The sequence below is a fragment of the Pinus tabuliformis genome, chromosome Q (assembly GCF_031772625.1).
Source record: "Pinus tabuliformis cultivar Carrire ecotype Pingquan chromosome Q, CPIR1, whole genome shotgun sequence".
In the NCBI taxonomy this organism is placed as follows: Eukaryota; Viridiplantae; Streptophyta; class Pinopsida; order Pinales; family Pinaceae; genus Pinus; species Pinus tabuliformis.
Genome location: NC_142296.1, coordinates 307806967 through 307824380, shown reverse-complemented (window position 1 = coordinate 307824380; position 17414 = coordinate 307806967). Strand labels below are relative to the sequence as shown.

General features: G+C 38.3%; 1 protein-coding gene across 3 annotated transcripts in view; it reads left to right on the top strand.

Moving 5' to 3' along the window:
• LOC149219434 (uncharacterized) overlaps positions 1-17414 on the top strand; it is a 502009-nt gene that overhangs the window by 202255 nt on the left and 282340 nt on the right. For all 3 annotated transcript variants that reach the window (XM_089384368.1, XM_089384367.1, XM_089384366.1), the window contains one exon: positions 12311-12514. In XM_089384368.1, the coding sequence (XP_089240494.1) occupies positions 12311-12514 (204 nt within the window). The remainder of the gene's footprint in view (positions 1-12310; positions 12515-17414) is intronic.

Below are 17414 nucleotides of genomic sequence, written 5' to 3'. Positions count from 1 at the left end.
TCCAGTGGGACAAATGCAGCCTTGGATTGGCTACCTGAGAAGACACAGAGACCATATGTCAAAGATACCCCAACTTGTGTTGACTTTGAGGAACTTGAACCCTTATTTTGTATATCTTTACTTTATTTTGAGTTGGACACTCACGACTATTATTTTGAATTATCACATGTAAAAATGACTTTTTTTGTCGGTACATAGTATATGTTATTTGCTTAGCTCTGTTGGTACGTGGATACCAATGAGAAATATGTTATTTAATTAACATTGTTGGAATATGGATACCAATATGAAATTTAATATTTAATTAACCTTGCTATATAATCTAAATCATGAATTATGTTATGGATGAAGATATCTGTAATTTTATTTCATTTCTGCACATCGACATAAATTGATGAGATAGAAATAAAAGAATGACTACATTTTAATATGAAAACTAACTTACAAATATATGGGTTAGATATGGCCAAGTATGTTGTGTAAACACAAAGATCAATATCATAAATAGTGATATATGTGAAATACACTAAAAATGTTATTTAAATGCAATTTATTTTGAATATATTGATGCATATGTTATAATGTATGGACAAGTGTTTACGTTGCAGATAACATCGTTACCAAAATGACCACGTGATGACAAAAACTCCAAGAACAATTAAGGCTCAATAAGGTTCCATGATAGAGTATTGACCCTAGTTCCACTAGGAGAGGTGGAGGTATTACTCACCGTTTATCCTCTAAAACCTGGAGTCATGGGAGGACTGTGCGAGTCATGCTCCCCTAGACGTGTGATGATGACTGCCAAATGTTTACTAGAAAATTAGGTCGACGTAGTCGATGCTATCACTCTTGAGGTCTATGAATGGTTAGATTAGTATAATTGACGCCATGCATATTCTAGTAGAGGGCAGATAGGATGGGAGAAGAAGAGATTAGGAAGGATAGGGTGATTCTAGAATAGCTTGGCAACATGGCAGGGACAAGATATGATTATTAAGCTTGTATAATTATAAATGTTCAAAATTCAAATTTTAAGTACCCTCGTATTAATAAAAATTCAATTATAAAACACAATTCTTACGTGATTAATCATTATACTAATCATTAAATAATTACACTTTGACATACTATATAAACCCTAACTTCGAGACGAAGCTTTCTGAAGGGGGGGGTGTATGTAATGACCCACCTACAATTTACAAACAAAATGTGAATATTAACATACATATGGCACATGCATATGATAGCTACATATGCATGTGCTAACCATTTATGAAAAGTCCAACGAATGGATTATTGACATACTAAGTAAATAACCAGACTCGCCAGAATATAATAAGCGTATTAAGGTGGGTGACTTGCTATATATATATACCACCATAATTAACATATTATTCAGAATAAAAGTAAATTTAGAGTATTTTACAAAATAAAAGGGTAACTATAATATTATTAATTATGTTAACTAAATATTGTATTAATTATTGATATTATTAAATTAATGAAATTTTATATTAAATAAAATTCAAAGAAATTAAAAGAAATAATTATTAATTAAAAAAATAATAAAACACAAGATGACCCTAGGCAAATTTTACCAAAACCATAGGACATATATAACGCAATATAAGGCACGTAACATATATGGTCTATAACTATTATAAGAGTTTAAAAGAGAATAGTGTCAACCATAAACGTAGGTGGCAGATGATTGTTCCGCCGTAAGCCAAAGCTTATCACTTAACTCTTCGTTGGAGGAATTGGGAACAAAAATATCACCACCCTGAAACAGATGAGGGTCCTATGTAAGAAAAGGGAGTTTGCCTTCGAAGGGGGAGGATGGCCTGGAGAACTTTCTTCTTAACAATTCCTCAGTTAGGGTATTACATTCCTCAAAAAGATAAGTACCCTACATCTTGTTTACTACTATTGTTATTATATTTGTACTTTGTTTGTTTCATTCTTTCATAATTTTCTAACAAAGGTTGTAGGTCATGTTACTGCTCAAACTAGCAGGGATCCTAGGAGGGGATCATATAGAGCAACTACTGGGTCAAGGGTAACAATGGAACGATAACCCACTGTCACCTTAGCTAAGGCTCCTTGCTCTTTACAGACTTTCACCGATGGGAGGAGAACCCGTGTAGGAGGAATCAGTGTTGTGAAAATCGCCATTTTTTCGATAAAACGATTTTATCGCGATTTTTATACGAAATTATCGCGGGTAATTTTTTTTGGCCGATTTTTATGAAATTATCGCGATAAATTCGAATTTATCGCGATAACAATCGAAATTATCGTGGGGGTCTCCGGCAACGAGGTTTTATAATGTTTTTTTGGTTTTTTTATGAAATCATTTGCACAGTCGCGCACGGAGGGCAGAGGAGAGCTGGGAGACGTTGCTGGAGAGGGTTTGAAGCTGATTCAAGTGCTTAGAGGAGAAAATCAAGAGGAGGAGACCGATTTCTCCATAGAAACGGTATGTGGATCAATTTTTTTTTGTTTTCATTGTTTAAAAACATTGTTTTTGTATTTTTTCATTGTTTTAGGTTGGGTAACTTGGTATGGGCACCAATTTTTTTTAGTTTTCATTGTTTTTAAAGATTGTTTTTGTATTTCTTCATTGTTTTTGGTTGGGTAACTTGGTATGACTATGGGAACCAATTTTTTTTGTTTTTGTTTTCATTGTTTTTAAACATTGTTTATGTTTTTTTCATTGTTTTTGCCATTTGGTTGGGTAACTTGGGTTTGAACTTTGGAATGGTTGTTTTTGGTTGGGTAACTTGGGTTTTCATTGTACAATGTAAAAATTAAAAATTAAAATACTAAATTGTAAATTTGTAACTTGTAATTTTGTAAATACTAAATTGTAATCCTTATTTTCCCATAGGTTCACAACTTCACCAAAACACCATTCAAGTTTGCAACTTCAAAGTTCAAAAACAAACATGCCAAGGAAATTGGATCCTTTCTGGGAATATGGTGAACCTAATGCTCCGAATGATAGACTAAACTTGACTTGCAAGTTGTGTGGCCACTCTATGTTCGGGGGGGTGTACAGGTTGAAGTTTCACCTTGCACAAATCCCTGGAAAAGATGTGGGGCCTTGTACAAATACAAATCCTGAACTCATCCAAAGAGCCATGAGAGCATTGGAAAATTTAGACCAAAGTAGAGAGGCCAAAGAAGAAATCAAAAGGCAACTAAAAAGGTCAGCTGAAGCAAGTGGCACTGGTTCTACTGCAGCATCAACCAATCCGGTAGCTGCCACATCATTTTTTGTTCCTCGAACCACACCTGGTTCACAGCCATCTATCAGTTCAATGCTAAAAAGAACTGAGAAAGAACAAGCTGACAAGTTGCTGGCAAAATTTCTCCTCTGGAGTGATATTCCTTTCAGCATTGTAAGGAATAATCCATTTTTCCAACCTGCTGTTGATGCTATTGCAAGTGTTGGCCCAGGGTACAAAATCTCTTCTTATCATGATTTCAGAGGCTAGATTCTTCAAAATGAAAAGCGTGACTGCACCCAAAGATTGGAGGATTTTAGGGCATCATGGGCACAAACAGGATGCACTGTTATGTCAGATTGTTGGACTGACCAAAAGGAGAGAAACCTTATAAACTTCTTGGTTAGTTGTCCCAAGGGGACTATGTTTATCAAATCTGTTGATGCATCTGCACAAATCAAAGATGCAAGAACTTTATGTGATTTGGGCGAGGGACCACATGGCTGGCTCAGGTGGCAAAGATAATGGGACATCGAGTTATCTGGTGGCTGCAAGGGGCTACTGGTTTCCGACTGAGGACCATCTAGGAGAAAATTTTTCTCCTATACATACTACCCACAGGTGGTGGGTAACATCTGGCTCCAACTGGGACATGAGCTCTTGGAACGGTGTGCAATTTTACTCGAATGGGAGGTCATGAGAACACCAACAATCTCTTGGTACTGCAGACCTATTACCTGCACATATCAAAGACCAAGAAAATGGGGCAACATGTTTTTGTGGTGTCTTATGATCACCCATGCTTAGTATTAGGCCATAAAATCAACAATAAAGTAAAATGCAAATTTTTAATCTAAATGCAACTAATATACCATGATAATATCATATGATGTTAGTTCTAATGAGAAAATCAGCATGCAATGCATCCTACCCTAATATGCATATAACATTATGCAAGCGCCAAGTATAATCATATAGCCAATGTAACCAACATGTTAATAAATCAATATAAAAACATTTTCCCTTATGAACCATCATGAGGTAGGGGACCCAAATATCACTTTTCCCATTGCAAGATTTTCTTGATGAATGGTAAGGGTGGGGGTTGGGAACATTTGAGTACCATGCATCAATGGTCATAGACGAGGAGGGAAAAGAGGAATCCTACTCACACAACCTTTCTTGTAATGAAAATATGGAGAACTCAATCACCAAGCTTATGAACTTTCGATGAATAGCAACCTCGGTCATATCCTCCTGATGGCATAATGAGATAGATTGCTTATCTGCATCCACATTTACATTTTCCTGATTATCAAGGGAAAAACAAGGTGGACTATGCTCATCATATGTTGGGAAGAACGACAATCCCCTTTCAGGGTATTGAGAAAGCTTCTTTGTTTCATGGCCCTGAAGAGATTCATTAAGAGGGCATCAGGATCCTCTTGGCGTCTAATGACATCATGATCATTGGATTGAGGATCATCGTCTTGAAACATATAAAATAAGGCTCTCCAATGAGCAATTTATTGCCATGCAAATTTTTATAAGATTTTATATGTGGAGTCGCTAGGGTCAACTTGAAACGCCTTGAGAGATGTTTGCTTCACCCTACAAGCATTGACTTTGAAGTTTGATGAAGAACTAGGGTTCGTTCTTCCAATGGAGTTGCCAAAAGGATATATTAGTAATGTTGTATGGGAACAAGGCACACGTCTCGTGTCCTTAGCAACGATGCCCAAAATGTCACCGCTCAAACTAGCAGGGTTCCTAGGAGGGGATCCTATAGAGCAACTACTAGGTCAAGGGTAACAATGGAGTGATAGCCCACTGTCACCTCAACTAAGGCTCCCTGCGCTTTACGAACTTTTACCGATGGGAGGAGATCGGTGTAGGAAGAATCACTAGGAAGAATGGATCTATGAATGGATAAAGAGTGATTCCTAAGGCCTATTCACAAGAGAGACTCAATTGTATGGCTTTCTTGCTTGGAAAGTAAGGTGGTAGGCTCTCTAGGAAGGGCTAAAAGGATTCTTGAGGCTAGGGTTTGGGAATGTATCTTGAAGACATGTTTCCTAAGCCTAGAAATCTTTATGGAGACTTGGTCTTTATGTGATCTTTGTGGAATTGGAGTTATAAAGTTGCAAGACCACATAGGACTTAAGTGGAACCAAAATTACGTCAAGTAAGTGGAATTGGTCACTCAAGGAAGTGCTTGACCTGATTGTGGAAGAGAAAAGGATCAATGGACAAATCTTCTTGGAATAGAATGCAATGATCTGAATGAGGTCACTAGCGAAGGGAAACCTAGGGCAAGAAATGATCCTCGAGCTAGGGCTTGAAATATCTCGAGATCCCACCATCGAAATTTTGTCAAATTTTGAGGACCTCTAGAGGAAACCTTAGTAAAGTAGTGGACAATAGATCGAAGTCTTTTGATGGGTAGAACTTGAGATAAATGATGCCCTAGGTGACCTATTGCAGCTAGGCCTAGAAATAAAAGGGGAGATGAGAAAAATATGCTTTTTAAAGTGATCAACTAGGGAAGGATTAGTGACTTTTCCTTTGGAGGAGATGGAGTCAGGAGAATGTATGGTTTGGAAGAGGTTTTACCCAATCAAGGAGGTCATCAAGCAACTTTGCATGGCATTAGGGCATGAGAGAAACTACTTGAGATCTTTATACTTTGATATGCAATAATTGATGACTTATCAAGATGTATTTTGACAAAATAATCTCTAGGAACATTCACCCATTCACACATGGCCCATGCAATGATGCAACGCTATAAAAGATCAAAATTCCCACAACTTCGTACTAGAAAGCAGTAAATTTCAGACTTGTATAGCGAAAATCCTAGCAACATTCATGTGATAAAGTAAATAACAAGAATTAACATGAAAAGATTACTTACATGTGCAAAAGAGTATATCCAATCATCATATTATGCCAATAATGAAGCTCCAAGATAAGAGAAAGATATCCAAACATCAAAATTCATCCATAACATCCAAACTCCTCCTCCAAAAGGGATAGCAAAAATCTCACAAGAGCAAATAATCCAATCCAAGTGATGATGAATGAGAGAGAATGCCTCTCTTCTATTTATACAATCCTCTAAGGGATTCAAATGGCCTAATTTGGACTAATAATGCCCCTAAAATAAAATAATGTGCATAATAACAATACTTTTGGTGACAAGCCCACCAAAATAGCTCAATAACATAAGAATAAGCCTCTCAAGAGGGCAAAATGATCAATATAGTGAGTCGTTGGGCCTTTGAGGAGGCCTAATGAAGTCCAAGGGGTGCCATGATGTAGAACTGGACTCCAAACATAGTGGACAAGGGGTTGGCCCCTTGTTTTCCAAGCAAGAACCTGTGGTGCTCCCAAGTGGGTGTGGGGGCACAAGGACATCTTCATGGGTCTCCAAGTGGATCGAAAATGCCTATAGACCATCTGTAAGGGCTAGAATGATGATATAAGCCCTCCCTCTACAGCGGGAGACATCCTTCCGAATCTGGAACATTTGCGAAGTGTATGGTGCATGTGTGGAGCAGATTGGGCATGGTGAACCATGTGCATCATCTTCGTCCAAAAGGTGGACCACGAGTAATCAACGAGTGGTGCTGGGGATCCATGAAGTACTCTCTGCTATGGTCGAGGCCCATGGCTCTCAACGCACACCCCACAAGTGCCAATGTGGCCCTTTGGAGGGCTAGGACCTCGTGTAGGGAGACCAAGTACTAAATGGAGACCCACCTGCAACCTTGCACAAGATCCAATGTGTCCCCTTGCCCTCCAATACAACAAACCATTAGAATAATCAAGTAAAAGAGATTACAAGTCATGGAATCAATGGGGCACTTCATGGTGGCATGCCCTTCAATAGTGGGCTTTCGCATGTACAAGTGTCTCCAAGCTCAATAGGGGGTTAATCAAGGACCCTATTAGGTGGTTTCAACCTTTAAAGGGGGAAGGGGGGGAACATGTCTATGGTACATCTCTCAAGTGGCAGGTGGCAAATGATATAATAATGGAATAGAGTGGGGATCAGGGGAATCATCCATACCACATGTCATGGTACAAGGGTAGTTATAATAAGGGAAGCCCTCACCTGGGTATATGAGTGTAGGAGAGAGCAAATCATGGTATATGACATACCCTGGCCTTTGTTTTTCCACCCTTCTTCATAGGCCTATTGCCCGTGATTGATTTTTCTTCATAATTGCTTGGGGCTCCAGGGGATGAGAGCATGATGTGTAGTATATAGCAGTGGATACCCCCTTAATGTGGAGTGGTTCATCGCCCACCAGAGGTTGGGACAATCATGGGTTCCTTAATGATGGAGGGGGCTCATCTAGGGCCCATAGGAACAAGGGTGATGGCCATGGACAAGGGGTAGAGCTCATGATTGGCTTTTACCTACGTGCTAAATTTGTATGTCCTGACCATCTTTTGCATATTGTGGTACATTTCCTGTTGATAGTGGCCAAATTATGCATTTTCTTTTCTTTTTAGCTGCATCAACCTCCAGGGCATCGTTCTAGGCTCGACCCAAGGTGTGGACAAGGGGAGGCAGAGGCTAACCCTTTGTGGACCTAGTGGACACATGTGGACCTGGATGGGGGAAAGAGATGAATATGGCTAAAATGAGTGGAAGGGTGTGATGTATGTGGTGTCAGGAAGCGGGACCACGCAAACTCATTCGAGTCATTGAGCCATTCATTTGAGAAGTTTGCTTGTTCAAAATAATTGAACATGTTAGCCCAACTTTTGCTCTTGTGTCCAATTTTATTTGAAGTGTTTGAAACAAGGGTAAAATTTGAATTATTATTTCCATCCTTAGGAATATCGACCACATTGGTAGGTTGCTTTGCCGCTTTCTTGGGAGGAATTTTAGTACTTGCAACAAGAATTTGTTATTAGTTGTAAATTTGAAAACAATCACATACAATTGCAACAAGTAACTGTTGTAATCCTATAACTTGTTCGAGCAGTGATTACAGGGGAATGGAATGGAGAAGGCCGAGCTTAAGCAACTTAAGAAAGAAGATGATGCAACCAAAGCAGGATGAAAAGAGATGATGACAAAGAAGAATGAAGCAACAAAGAGAATAGAAATGAAGAATGATGCAAGCAATTAATGAATGAAGAATGAAGAAGAAAGGTAAGAATAAAGTATGGTGTGTTTAAAAATTAACATGCAAAAACAATGAAACCATGAAAAAATGCAATGTTCCACCAAGACTCTAGGATGGGGGGACGTGGGTGCGGGGAGATGCACAAGTGGTACATGTGGGAGTACCCTCAAATTTTAGGGAAATTTAGGGGGGACGGGGAGAAGTCAGGTTATATAATTTTTTTAAATATATATGTTTAATATATATATATATATATATATATATATATATATATATACTTTAAAGTATATAATAGCTGGTGATGGGGTGTCTTGTTAAGTCACTCCGTGATGTGAAGGTCACTAGTTTGAAACTCCGTGGGCAAAAATCCAGTCATGTTAAGGGCTGGTGTGGCCCAAGGCGGGTGCAATTCTCGGGTAATTTTGATGGCTTAAATGCCCTTGGGTCACGGTTTCCCAAGCCATAGGTGAAATCTGATGTAATCTGTTGAGAACTTACACAACTTGACAAAAAAAAATATTTAGCACATAATATATATATATATATATATATATATATATATATATACATTTTAAATATATTTTACTATATATATAATTCAAATTCATATTCAATAATGAAACCATAAATATATTGATCCATACATAATTGAATTAAATAATGAAATACACTGATCCATATTCATCATTCATATTGATACATACATCATTCATCCATACACCACGAGATTCAATAATGAAATACATTGATACATATTCATCATTCATCATTCTAGAATGTAAATTGATATAAATTTAAAATCGTCATTCATCATTCTAGAATCTAATTAGCACTAAGCAAAATAGATTATAGTAGTTACTAAAGTCTGAAGATCAGAATAGTAAATTGATATAACTCAAACTAAAAAGGGGTGATTCTGGGTATCCCCCTTTTGATGGGGGATGCGTGCCCCTTTTGAGGGGGTGCGCCCAGAAGCACTCCTTTGGGGAAATGTGTCCCCCACATTGGGGAAATGTTTTCCCCTACGTCTCTCCAAAGGGGGATGTGGGGAAACGTTTCCTAGGCGTCCCCCTGTCCCAGGTGCATGGGAAGCATGGGGAGCATGCACCTTGTCTTGGGGAATGCGTCCTTGCGGAACATTGAAAAAACAACACCCCTAAGAATTTTAATGGTCTTAAATAATGTTTTTGGTGATAGAAAGGGAATGTTCTTGGTGATATGTTTGTAAGAGGGCTAAATTAGCCTAAAATGAAAGTTGAAATTGCATGTACCTAAGTTGATGTCGATGTAATCCTTGATAAGGCATGTTTTCCTCCATGTTTTCCTCCATAATTGGTCATGTTGAAAACTTCGTGGTGCTCTAAAAACCACTTTGTTGTGTATGATTTGTGGTTAGTTGAAACTTGAAATCATTGATGTAATGTATGGTTTGTGGTCAACTGAAACCACTTGATGTTTCATAGTAAGGCAAGATCACTTGTCATGACAGAGGAAGGTTCATGGTCACCCATAAACCACTTTTTGTGATGTATTGTTTGTGATAGTTGAGGTTCATCCACAAAATCCTAGAGGATGTAATGGTTGAATGTTATCCGAGAAAACTTAGAGTGTGGTTATTGGTTATCCAAGAAAGCTCGGGATGTGGTTACGAGTAGTCCAAAGAAAACCCAAAATGTGGTTATGGGTAAGCCAAAGAAAATCCAAAGTGTGGTTAGGGGTATTAGGTAAGCCAAAGAAAACCCAAGATGATGATGCTATTTAAATATTGCCATTGACAAAATAAACTTGATCATAGATCAATGGAACAATTAGAAAAAATGTATTTGACTGCAAGCTAGTGGAAATATTGCTTTGATACCAATTAAATTGAACCTAGTGCTCCACTTCATGAGAACATCATGAATGCATAAAGTAATCCCATTATCCATATTAAATAACAATTATTGATTATATGAATACATATGAAATTGATGATTCACCGAGTACAATAGATGTGTATAAATACGTGGATTGTGATAGGTCGTGTCTTTGGAAAAGGGCATGACTTATCATTATTACACATTAATGATTACATAGTAATTTGTTCTATGATTACTATTACATGATTGCTATTTATTATATACTAATTACTATATTATAACCTTAGTTGTAATATACCTTAGGTACATTAGATAAATAATATAAAATAGTGCATGAAAGCTTTGCCCTTGAGAAGTGTGCCATTGATAGTTGTTACTTCCCTTCTATCTAAGGTCACTAAACAATAAAAATAATCCTCAAAATAGAACACCCTTGAGATATGTGGAGGGGTAGTTATGGTCTCACCAATAAATGTTCCAAGAAGTAATAATCAAGGGAGTGCTACCTTAAAACGTGGAGTCAACTGCTTCAAAATACTCAAGACATTCCAAAGCTAGTAAAGGTGGTTAGGGTGCTCTAAGAAAGTGTGCCAATGCATGTGGTGTGACCCACTCTAACCACCAAAGGATGATGAAACAAGGGTGGTGCCCTAAAACCATGTGCACAAGTGGACATCTCTCACCCAATGCCTCACATCCAATGAATTAGTCTAGATATATAGCTGTTATAAGGTGGGTGCTCTAGGAGAGTGTGCTAAGTGCGATGCCCCTCAAGAGATGCTTTTCCTTAGTCCATCCAAATAATCCAAGATCCCAAGACTTGTTGCCTAAAGAAATGTGCCCTAGTGAGGGCACACTTCTTCAAGGGACCATCAATCAAATGGTAAAGAAAATACGATTAGTATGCTGTCAACCTTAGGAACACTTCCAAACATGCTAGGCAATCAATGCACTAGTGACTACATCAAGGAGAAACAAATAACTAATAATACTCGGGAAACACGTAGTTGATGGGTATCCCTTTCCAAGAATGTGCTAGGGATCAACAAATGTATAGGCTTTGTATGTGAGACCCTCATTACTACTTGTAATTTGTAAGTCTCCATATATCAAATGAAAATGTCTCAAAAGGTGACTATCTATGAGCAAGTATGCATCCCAAAAGTAAGATATTGGCTCCATAGCCAACAGCCTACAAACGCAATCTGCTTGCAGAGGGTCTTCAACTGGATCAAATCCTTATGATACATGAGGGGTAACACAACCAATATCCTCCAAACCAAACCTGCTTGGGCCGGGTCTCCAACTGAATCAAATCTGCATGCTATGTCAGGTGTAACACAATCAATTGGTATTAGACTATTTGGCATGTGACTCATGAGTCCCCAAAGAAATAACTAAATGCCTAATGAGATGTTTGTGACTAAACAAGAAGACAGCTAACTTGAAGTGCTTAGATTATAACAAGGAATCAAGCTAATGCATTGGATCTTACATTGTGATACTAACTTTTTAGCCTATGCTGTACTTCGTGCTTTTCTGCCCTGAACAATACTTTCATTGTTGTACAAATTCCAATCAATACTCTTGACCTACAATATATGGATCAAAATTTTGAAAGATAGTTGGCAATGACATTATTTTTTTAATGTAAATACTAACACAATGCTTTTATAGTAAGACCACACAGATTGGCGTTGAAGCCTTAATGTCATATGAAAACCAAACATAGTACATGTTCCAATTATTATCTGGTTAATGGGTCATGCCTTTTTAACTTTTACTGTGTACGATGGGGTTTTTCCTTTTCTTATCTTTCAGATTATAAAGGGAGAGATTAAAGTTTATTGCTTTACACTGATACTATTCTGTCCTCTAGCGGAGTTCAAATGTAGAGAAATAAAGTGAACACAGTCGGGCAGTGCAGTGTTAGTTGTAACTCTCTTAGTCTGGAAAAAGCTTCTATAGGCTGCAGCAAAAGGCAACGCTTATTTTTGGGCTATGTTGTATATGCATGTGCTTCATAATGATGGAGTCTAATTCAATGTTGTGGTTTACTTGATTTTGGATGCAGGTCATTAAGATGTTTAATCTCAAGATATGCGAATACCAACTTATGTCTAGGTGTATTAAGTGCAACGGAAGATTCATTGAAAAATCACTGACAACAAATGAAGCTGTAGCTGCTACAACATCAGAACAAGTAATTCCTGAGTTTCTATTAGATCGCAATTTAGAATTCTGGCAATGCTCAGATTGTCGGCAAATATATTGGGAGGTATCCATTCCTTTAACCTGTTTTCTTACCCATATTATTATGGCTTTTATATTTTTCTAAGCTTTTTAGTGGCATCTTGGCTAAACAGGTTTTTCGGATCTATTAGGCAACTTCATGGCATAAATGGTTGGTTTTTGTTAGTCCTAGGTTATCATGCTTAAAAAGAAATTAATTACTGAACAAAGGCTTTGGTTAAGAGAAAATAAGCTTTATTAGTTAACGAGTGTTACAGGACAGGAATTTGCCTCGTTTTAATCATCATTGAACATTGAAGTTAATGCATACATTTGGAAGAGATTACCCATAGGTAAACATGGTGGTATTTTGCTGTTCAACCTTCTCCTCCAACCTTGCAACCAATGCTACAGATAAAGTGTTTTCCAAGATGAATTATAAAATGAATATCTTAATTATTCATTATACTTGTGTATCCAAATTTTACAGAACATTTCAACAACTTAAAGAGTCAGCTGTATCCATCTAACTTGCCAGGTTTGGTTCATCCATCCACCATTAGCAAAATCTTATTACTATATATCATTCTCCTGCACAGTGATGTCACAAGGTAGATTGAAAGTTTTGACTCTTGAGCATATATTTCCAAGATTGGGTAAAGGCATTAACATACCAACTGCACGGTATTCCTCCTCCCTTTACTCATTTGTCATGTCATAAAACATGATAGTGTAATGATCTTTGCTCTTATTACAGTCACTCCTATATGTAGCTCCACAAGTCTTCTCCTTTTCAAGGTGACTAAAAAAATGAGGCATTATGAAACTCATTCAAAAGTTATAACATAAAGTACCATTATAAACACAAGATTAAAAAGAAAATGCCTTCTCGTAAAGATTTATTAAATTTGTTGGCACAACTTATTCTGTTGTAGCAGACCTCAAAATTCGTATCAAAGAGTTCCTTAGGGTGAACTTGAACCATCTTGTGACGAAGAATTTGCAACACCTCTCTTATTTTCTTTGCTAGTGATCATATCATCACCACATGCTGAGTCAATCTTATGAACAATCAAAACTACTACTAATGCCAAAGGAGATCTAGCCTCACCCTGAACCCATTATGATTGTCGTATGCACAATCCTCATTGCCTATGGTTTTTACAAGTGATCATAACGTATAAAACATATACTGACCTATACATAACCCTAAAAGTTGTTTTAAGTGATAATCATTAATCCTATTCATATTCATTGCATTTTGTTTATTCCAAAGGTTGTAATTGTGTGAGACTATAATATAAAAATATAATTGTGTCACCTAATATGTTAGTGACATGTGACCATATTAATGTTAAAATGTTAATGCCGGGGTTAGAGCATTAAACCATCACAACCAACTTAGGGTGCTCTCTAATGATGTGATGAGGGTTGAATAATTTGAGGGAGGGAGTGGTACATGGGGAGCTTACCTTAGGGTCCCATGGATTTCTTTTTGTAACATCATTAATATATGTGACATTTATTATTCTCTCTAATAATGTTTTATTATTGTGTTGTGTATTCACCCATATCTAATCCTACACAATATTTGTTAATTTTAGTTAACAATGGTATATTCTATGCTTAGCACAGTTACTTCAATGTCCTTTTAGCAGCCCAATGACAATTTCCAATTTAGATTCCAATAGCAATCACATTAACCATTAATCACATTGACAATAATTGTAGATAGAACATGAACAATAAAAATGCAGAAGACAAGCCAAGACAAGAGAACACCAGATATGGCAGATGCCAGGGAAAAACCCCAAGATGGGGAAAACTCTTTGATCAGTTCTTATTATTATTTCAAATGTTCAGCAGAGAGAGAGAGAAAGTACAAAGTCGAAATTGACTTGCCAAATCAGAGTGGATATAGCCCTGTCAAATCTGTAGCCAACAATAGTTAAAATTCTGCCCTAACCCAAAAGTCAACGGTGGTATATCAGCAGCAAATGATCCACAAAGCAACTTGGTCAAACCAAGTCAAACTCGACCTTCTAAAGTGGTCAAAGTCAGCCCAAAACAGTCCGAAAATCAGCGGTCAGACTTGGTCAAATTCTGCACTTCAAGTCTGCGGTCAACCTCGGTCAATGTGCTTAGAATACCTCAGTGTTTGTGCCAGCAGATGCTGCTCTCCAAAACCGAAATTTTGACCCAAAAATCACAGTCAAATTGTTGGTGAAAGTGCCTAGTCAACACTGGTCGAACCTACGACAGAAGTCTGTGTTAGTTTTTGTAGCATCGGATGTGTTTTAGCCATGGAATTTGGCGAGGAGGCTAGAATACATGAGATCTCCAAAACCTAGAAATTGTTTATGGAAATTCCACCTAGAGATGACTTAATTAGATTATTAGCTGATTTTCCAATTTTTAAATATTTCCTGAGTCTAAACTTAGGGAATATGGCTAATTAATTAGATTTGAGTAAGTCAAGGTGTGAATCATCTAGAAACTCACACGGATAGATTCCGATATGATCCTAGCCATTGATTAAGTTTTAATCTTGGCCATTGGTGATCCAATAATCGATTATAAGAAGAAGTCGATGGGCACTTGGAGAACACACCAGAAGCTCGATTTCCTTGGCAGATTGATTTCCAAAGAGCAACAACAGTTGCCAAAGAGCCATAAATTGAAGCAAAGAGTGACGGGCAGGGACAATGAGGCTGGAGGAAGTTTTCTAGATCTAGTGAGTGCACTTGCAGAGAGGTAGAAGTACCACAGTGAGGCTGACGCAGAGGCCTCTAGAGGGTAGTTCGATCTAGCTGGAGTGAAGCCGAGTTTCAGTTCCAGAGGTCGGGATAGGGTTCTAGAAGTCTGAAGAGACAATTTCTCAGCTAGTGGTAGATAGGACGGCTACAGGAGCAACTGATTCACGCTGAGCATGGCAGATATTGCACTAGGGTGATGCAGGACAACGCAAACGCAGTTTGGACGAAGCACTTGGCGCTGCAGTCAGTTTTCTTGGCAGATCGATTTCCAGAGAGCAGCAACAGTTGCCAAAGAGCCATAAATTGAAGCAAAGAGTGACGAGCAGGACAATGAGGCTGGAGGAAGTTTTCTAGATCCAATGAGTGCACTTACAGAGAGGCAGAAGTACCACAGTGAGGCTGACGCAAAAGCCTCTAGAGGGCAGTTCGATCTTGCTAGAGAGAAGCCGAGTTTCAGTTCCAGAGGCCAGGAAAGGGTTCTAGAAGTCTGAAGAGGCAATTTCTCAGCTAGTGGTAGATAGGACGACTACAGGAGCAACTGATTCAGGCTGAGCATGGCAGATATTGCACTAGGGTGATGCAGGCCAGCGCAAAGGCAATTTGGATGACGCACTTGGAGCTGCAGTCAGAGCCCAAAATTGCCTGTGGGGTGAGAAAAATTCGTCACTAGAATTTTGCTAGTATTTTTCTCTGTAGGATTGCCAGATTCAACATCCAGATTATTGTACTTAGAATATCTCACTATACTGCATAATAATAAAACTCTCAGCTGCTGCACCGGTTTTCCCAAGCTGGTTTTTTCTGCGGACAATTGTCCAAAAATAACAATGTCATTTTTTGTGTGTGTGTGCTAGTATTTTCTCAGTTCCAACACTATTTTTTTTCCACAATTTTATTTGTGAAAATCACAGGGTGAATTATTTGATATTTGCCATAGCAGACAACAAATAAATTAACAATTAGAAGAATAATTTCCAGTTGTTGTGATAAATGAAATTTTCACATGGTGTCAAAGCGTGAATGATCAGTCAGGAAGATTAGAAGCAGAGAAGGGAATTTTGCTGTTCAATGGCAATAGTAGGCCAGAATTCCTAGAGGTTGCGCAGTTCATTGACAAGCAGGCCGAATCACTGGGGCAAAGAATTGTTTTCCCACTGCAGGTTGGTAGAAAAATCGAGTTCCTGGGATAGTGATTCCAACAGTTAGAGGGAGCAACAACAACTCAGATTTTCGTTGAGCATATTTCTTGGTTGGATGCAGAGGGTTTTACAGTAGTTTACAGTAGCAGAACTAGTGTTGGGTGGAAGAGAAAGGCACATAGCAGAGGGAAAATTTTCCGAAGGGAACTTCGAGTCTCGGAAGTTCGAATTTCCAGTTGCAGATTGGAAATAATAGCTAGCAGATCTACGCATTCTAGAAGCGAGTGCGAATAACAGAGCAATAGCCAAGCACATGGAAAGAGGGAGTTTTTGACAATTTCAGAGATGGCCACTGCAGGGCTTTGAGATCAGGATAGGTTGGATGGAGTTTCGAATTATGTCATCTGGAAAGCTAGGATGTCCTTTCTTCTAGATGAATATGGCCTGAAAACCTACATTGATAATGTAGTGGCAGTTCCTTAGGATGCAGACCAACTCAAGGAATATAGGAAGGAGATGGCGCGGGCAAAGTGGTTGATCCTAGATGGATTCTAGGACCATATTGTTTTACATATAGTGGCCAAGGTAATGACCAAAGAGATCTAGGATGCTCTCTCCACGTTATACCAGGGCACTTCTGAGCAATGAAAGATGTTCTTAGAGGAGAAGCTGAGGTGCATCAAGATGCAGAAAGGGGAAGGCATAGATCCCTTCCTCACCAGAATTCAAGAGGTCTGAGACCAACTGTTAGTTGTTGGGACAATGCCACAACCTTCAAAGCTAGTACAATTGGCACTCAACAGTGTCTCTGAGGATTGGCAGGTCTTCGTCCAAAGTATATTGGGTAGAGACATGCTACCAAGAGGGAAAAAATGTGGGCCAGTTTGCAGCAGGAAGAATTGAGACGAGCTCTGTTGAAGAGCTCCATCAGTGGCAATAATAGCTACAGACAGAAGGTGGTGAAGGAGGAGGAAAATGTGGCCCTTGCATCTAAGTGTCCTAGTCAGGGGCAAGGGGAGCAGAGAAAGAAGAATGATCTGTCGAAGGTCAA